Source organism: Monodon monoceros, unplaced genomic scaffold (assembly GCF_005190385.1).
Source record: "Monodon monoceros isolate NGI ecotype Baffin Bay Population unplaced genomic scaffold, NGI_Narwhal_1 Contig1379_ctg1, whole genome shotgun sequence".
Lineage (NCBI taxonomy): Eukaryota > Metazoa > Chordata > Mammalia > Artiodactyla > Monodontidae > Monodon > Monodon monoceros.
This window is the reverse complement of record NW_021697226.1, coordinates 1-5,531: the sequence shown is the minus strand read 5'-3', so window position 1 is coordinate 5,531 and position 5,531 is coordinate 1. Positions and strand designations below refer to the sequence as shown.

The window sequence follows — 5,531 nt, the reverse complement described above, 5'->3', positions numbered from 1 at the left end:
ACCATCACCATCATCACCATCACCATCACCATCATCACCACCATCACACCATCACCATCACCATCACCATCACCATCACCATCATCACCACCATCACACCATCACCATCACCATCACCATCATCACCACCATCACCACCATCACCATCACCATCACCATCACCATCGTCACCACCATCACACCATCATCGCCATCACTGTCGTCATCGTTGTCATCAGTAGCATCAGAAGCAACCCTAGTAGCTTCATGGTCTTAAAGTAAAGCTTGTTCTTCCTTGCATTTGTCAGTGTTGCCCAGTACAGTGGTCCATTATTCTTTAGGGCATTTCCTGAGGTGTATTTAAAGCCTTGTTGATCCAAACCATCTTACTTTCTCTTCTCTCTGAGAGTCTAGCTCTCCAGGGACCGTTAGGATATATTTGAGGGGAAGAGAGTGGGGAATTGATGTCACGTCGTATGTCTGCAGAGGGCTGACCAGCAGCAGTGTAGTGACTGGTCAGTCCATGGGTCCCCAGTTTTGTCTGTTCAAGATGGGAAGGTCTTGTGCTGGGCGGTGGCAGATGAGCTGACCGGTAGGAGAAATGGGGTGTTCGCCCACATGGATTTTTCCCCACGGGGCCAACTGTGCTCATTCGCTTTTGGGGGCAGCAGGGAAAGGGCGAGTGAGAGGGGCTGGGAAGGGGGGACTGGTGCATGGCATGTGGCCCCCGGAAGGTGGCCCTCTCCACCTACCTGCTCCCAGGAAGTGGCCACAGGGTCTCCTGCAAATTCTCAGCCAGTTTCTGTACGGAAAGTGAGCCGCGTCCCTGCATCACCTGCTTTGCCTTTCATTGAAAGCCTGTGCTCGTGTTCCCGTGCCACTGAACGCGCTCCGTGTCATGCTCCTTCTGCAACAGAATAAAACAGCAGCACAAAACAAAGCCAAGCACTGCTTCACTGTGTCTCTGTTGTGTCATTTCTTTGCCACGTGCCTCGCACACCGCTGCTTTGCTGCTTCACACCCGTGGTGGGTATGGGAGGGGCCAGGGTCGCGGTGGGAGTGGGTAGAAAAAGGCATCTTGCTCAGAGTGTCCAGGGCCAGTCGGGCTGATGCCTGTTTGCCCAGAAGAAGGGACTTTCTCAGGCCAGGTAAGTGAAGCAGGACAGTAGCCACCTTCCTAACGTGTCCTGTCATTCATCCTGGAATAAAGCAGGTGCTGGGCAGAGGAGTGGGGTGGAGAGGAAGGGCCAGAATTGGGCGGGGGTGTGTGGCGGGGCTTGGCTGTCCTAAGCTGTATCGTCTTGGTCGAGCTGCATCATCTCCATGAGCCTCTGTTTTTTTATCTGTAAAGTGAGGATTATAGCAGGAGTTGACCGCAAATTCTGAGTGAGTGGGATTTAAGGTAATGAACTGGGGGTGGGTGTGTCCTCGCTTAACTCGATGCCTCTCCATCTCTCTGAATAAAGCCTGGTTCCTAGTTTGGCGTTTTGGCACAGGACCCCAAGTCCCATACAAAACCCCCAGGCTATGGGCTGGCAGTGTGGATCAGTAGGAAAAGCAAAGCCTTTGGGGTTACACGGACCTGGAGTCAGAGTCTCATTTGGTCACTGTATTAGTTAGCGATCCCCGAGGGACAAATTAGCACCAACAAGCACCATTTACCAGCTCATAGGTGGCCAGGTGAGACTGGGCAGGTCTCTCTGTTCAGGGTACACGGTCAAGGTGTCGCGAGGCTGTGTGTCTCATCTGGAGGCTCTTCCACGTTGTTGGAAGGATTCCGTCTCTTGTCATGGGACTGAGGGCCCCATTTTTTTTGCCAGCTGTCGGCTGAGGGCTGCTCTCAGCTTCCAGAAGCCGCCCAAACTCCTTGCTGCACGCTCCCCACCCTCCATCTTCAAAGCCAACCATGGAGAACTCCTCCCTCGTTGAATTCCTAATCATGCTCCGAACCTCTCTGACTTCTGTCTCTCTGGCTTCTAGACTCAGATTTGAAGGGATCAGGTGATGAGATCAGGGTCGCCGGGATAATTCCTTTTAGAGTCACCTATGCCGTATGCCATAGCCTGACCTCGGGGATGACTGCCCCGTGACATCCACAGCTCACACCCATCCTGAAGGGCAGGGGCAGGCATCTTGGTGCCACCTTAGAGTTCTGTGTTCCACACTCACTGGTTTGTGGTGGGAGCATGGGGACGGTACTGAACCCCTCTGGCCCTCAGTATTCTGGTCTCTAAAATGGGGTGGTAATAGATGCTTTGCGCACCTGGCACATCGTTAAGTGCTTCATAAACTGCAGGGCCGTACACCTGACAGTCATCTCCCAAACCCTTCATCAGGGCCCAGCCATCCCTCTTGTTATTCTCCTTTGCAGACTGTGCCCTGTAGGACACAGGTGTCGGAAGCGCAGTGCACAGCTCCATGAACTTACTGGGTCTTGCTTACTTGCAAAGCATCTCCTTCTCACAAGCAAAGTTTGTGAGACTTTGCTTTCCCTGAGTGCCCCCCATGAGGTTCTCCTCCAGTGGGTCTGGGGTGGGCCTGGGATCTGCATTTGTAACGGGCACCCTTCGTGATTCTGACCTGCAGCCTGCACTGAGACATCTGACTGGCGTGACACACGCAAACTACGGAGCCAGTGAGCCTGGTTTTGCAAAATCTGCTCACCGTTCCCCGCATTCTTGGGGCTTAGCTTCTAGAAGCCTTGGTTTTCTCATCTGTAAAATGGGCATAATAAGAGTTGACTGCCTCACCGAGTGGCTCTGGGAGATAAATGCAATAGTCCACATAAAGTGCTCAGCCCAGAAACTCACATTTGCTAAGTTGTCACTGTATGTTAGCAATAATCACAATGACGATTAGTATAATAACCCAGTGGCCTCGGCTCTGGGCCTCAGCTCTGGTTTGTCGGCCTGTCTGAGCAGTGGAGCAGCATCAGTGCCTCCGAGCTGCTGTTTCAGAACCGAGTGTTGCTTGAGCTTCAGGGAGCTGGTGGGAGAGTGGAGACCGCTCTCCCCAACCCCGGCGGAAAAGCTCCCTGTGGCCCCCTGGCCTTGCTTTTCCTCTCAGGGCTGTTCTCGGATGTGCCCTTCCCTCTTCAGGTCGGGACCAGCACACGCCTCAGAAGCCAGCAGACTCCAGCTCAGCGCCCGGAGCTGCCCTCCTTGGGCCCCAGGGCAGTGCCCAGGCCCCCGGGGGCAGGTGGCTCCCTCTAAGCGGGACATCTGTGTGGCTGTGACAGTTTCAAAGAGGGTTTTTCTTCCCTGGAGGCATTTCTCTCTTGGAGGCAGTGTCGGTCCAGCTGTCCCAGGAGCCCTCTCCCCGCCAGGACCAGCACAGCCCCCAGCTCCATCCACACTGGGCTTTGATGTGGCACATGGCCAGGGCAGGCCTTCGGGGTGACGGGGGGACACAGAGCAGGCCGAGGGGAGGTGAGAGCAGAGAGCCTTCCTGCCGACGATTCGGGTTCTCGCTTCCGCCGTTAGCTCAGATGAAGCTCTCGGGCTCCTTCCCGACAGCCTGCCTGACCCCACGCTGCTGCCCCCTGGTCGGCCCCCGTGGCCCAGGGAGGCTGATCTGCTGACCTACTTCCCCTTTCCCCACCGATAACCTCCTTGTCTGTGTTTCCAGGCTCCTTCTCCGCGGAAGGTCCAGGTCCTGCTGCGCTGCCTGCGGGGAAGGGCGTGGGAAAGGGTGGGCCCGGTCATCCCCAGGGATGACCCGTGGACGTGGGTCGGGGCTCAGGACAAGACGGGTGGTCTTAGGCCTGGAAGGATCAGCTCTCCTCCTGGCACCTCCGCTGCTCTGTGAAAAGGGTGTTAGATGCCTCCAGACTTTAGGCGGTCCCGAGGATGGAGAAGGGAGGGCATGATGGACGGTGGGTGCAGGCGTTGCTCGTTGGGGGCGGAGTCCAAGGCCGACTGGAAATCCAGCCTGGCCACACCCCGTGTTCCAGGCCTGGAAGAAGGGCTGTCTGTGCCCTGGGATGCAAACCCCAGCCCTGGGGACGTGGCCAGGGCTTGGGGACGGGCAGGCCCCTTGGTGGGAGGTCTGTGTGCCGCGTGCCGTCGGCCCAGGTGGCTGAGTCAGCCGAGCGCGGCCCGCGGGCCGTGGACCAGCCACGCCGCTCACTACGCGCTCTCTCCCTCCTTCTCTGCAGCCGGACCAGCGCGCGGCCCCCAGCCCTCACCTGACCGTGTACACCGGGGCCCCCCTGCCCTCCTCTCCGTCCAGCCCCCGCTCCCCGCGCTGCCGCTCGCCGCGGAGGCCCTTCCCCTCGCCCGGCCGCTTCCTCCGGCGGCCCAGCAGCACCGTCTGCCCCTCGCCCATCAAGGTGGCCTTGGAGGGCTCCCCAGGCGAGGAGCCGGAGCGGGAGGCCGCCCGCGGGCGCTCAGGTGCTGAGACCAGCGGGGCCTCCGCGGACCAGCCCCGGCCCCGGGCCCTTCCCAAGGCCCGCGTGGCCCTGTCCCTCGGCCGGTTCCTGAGACGAGGCTGTTTGGCCTCCCCGGTCTTTGCCAGGCTCTCCCCCAGGTGCCCCCCTGTGCCCCACGGGAAGGTGCAGCCGCTGGGGGAGGCGGGCCGGCAGCTGCCACGACCAAGGTCCCGGAGAGCAGCCAAGTAAGGATGGAGGGGTGTGTGTGTGTGTGTGTGATGCAGGTGTGTGTGTGTGTGTGTGTGATGGAGGAATGTGTTTGTGTGATATGGAGGGGTGTGTGTGTGTGTACGCGTGGGCGTGTCTGTGTGTGTGATGGAGGGGTGTGTGTGTGTGTGATGGAGGGTGTGTGTTTGTGCGCACACGCGGGCATGTGTGTGTGTGATGGAGGTGTGTGTGTGTGTGAGATTGAGGTGTGTGTGTGTGTGATGGAGGGGGGTGTATGTGTGTGTGTGTGAGATGGAGGTGTGTGTGTGTGTGCATGCACGGGCGTGTGTGTGTGATGGAGGGGTGTGTGTGTGTGAGATGGACGGGTGTGTGTGTGTGAGGTGTGTGGGTTTATGGAGTGTGTGTGTGTGTGATGGAGTGTGGTGTGTGTGTGATGGAGGGGGGTGTATGTGTGTGTGTGGTGAGCTGGATGGGTGTGTGGTGTGGTGAGATGGAGGGTGTGTGTGTGCACCCCGGCCGGGCCTGTGTGTGTGTTTAGGGAGGTGTGTATAGGAGGGGTGTGTGTGTTTGTGTGTTTGGATGGAGGTTGTGTGTTGTGAGGATGTGTGTGATGCAGGTGTGTGTGTGTGTGGATGGAGGGTTTGTGTTTGTTGATGGAGGGGGTGTGTTGTGTGATGAGGGGTGTTGTGTGTGCACGCGCGGGCGTGTGTGATGGAGGGGTGTGTGTGTGTGATGGAGGGGGGGTGTATGTGTGTGTGTGAGATGGAGGTGTGTGTGTGTGATGGAAGTGTGTGTGTGTGTGATGGAGGGTTGTGTGTGTGATGGAAGTGTGTGTGTGTGTGATGGAGGGGTGTGTGTGTGTGCGTGCACGTGTGGGCGTGTGTGTGTGTGATGGAGGGGTGTGTGTGTTTGTGATGGAGGTGTGTGTGTGTGATGGAGGTGTGTGTGTGTGTGA

General features: G+C 57.9%; 1 protein-coding gene across 1 annotated transcript; it reads left to right on the top strand.

Annotated features, from left to right (window-relative positions):
* The first annotated feature begins 1,088 nt into the window (after window positions 1–1,088).
* On the top strand, window positions 1,089–4,653 carry LOC114904920 (regulator of G-protein signaling 9-like). Its single transcript, XM_029239690.1, has 6 exons — window positions 1,089–1,127; window positions 2,901–2,967; window positions 3,078–3,177; window positions 3,462–3,523; window positions 3,607–3,669; window positions 4,059–4,653. The coding sequence occupies exons 1-6, from the start codon at window positions 1,089–1,091 to the stop codon at window positions 4,595–4,597; spliced, it is 870 nt and encodes a 289-aa protein (XP_029095523.1). The 3' UTR covers window positions 4,598–4,653.
* The last annotated feature ends 878 nt before the right edge of the window (window positions 4,654–5,531 follow it).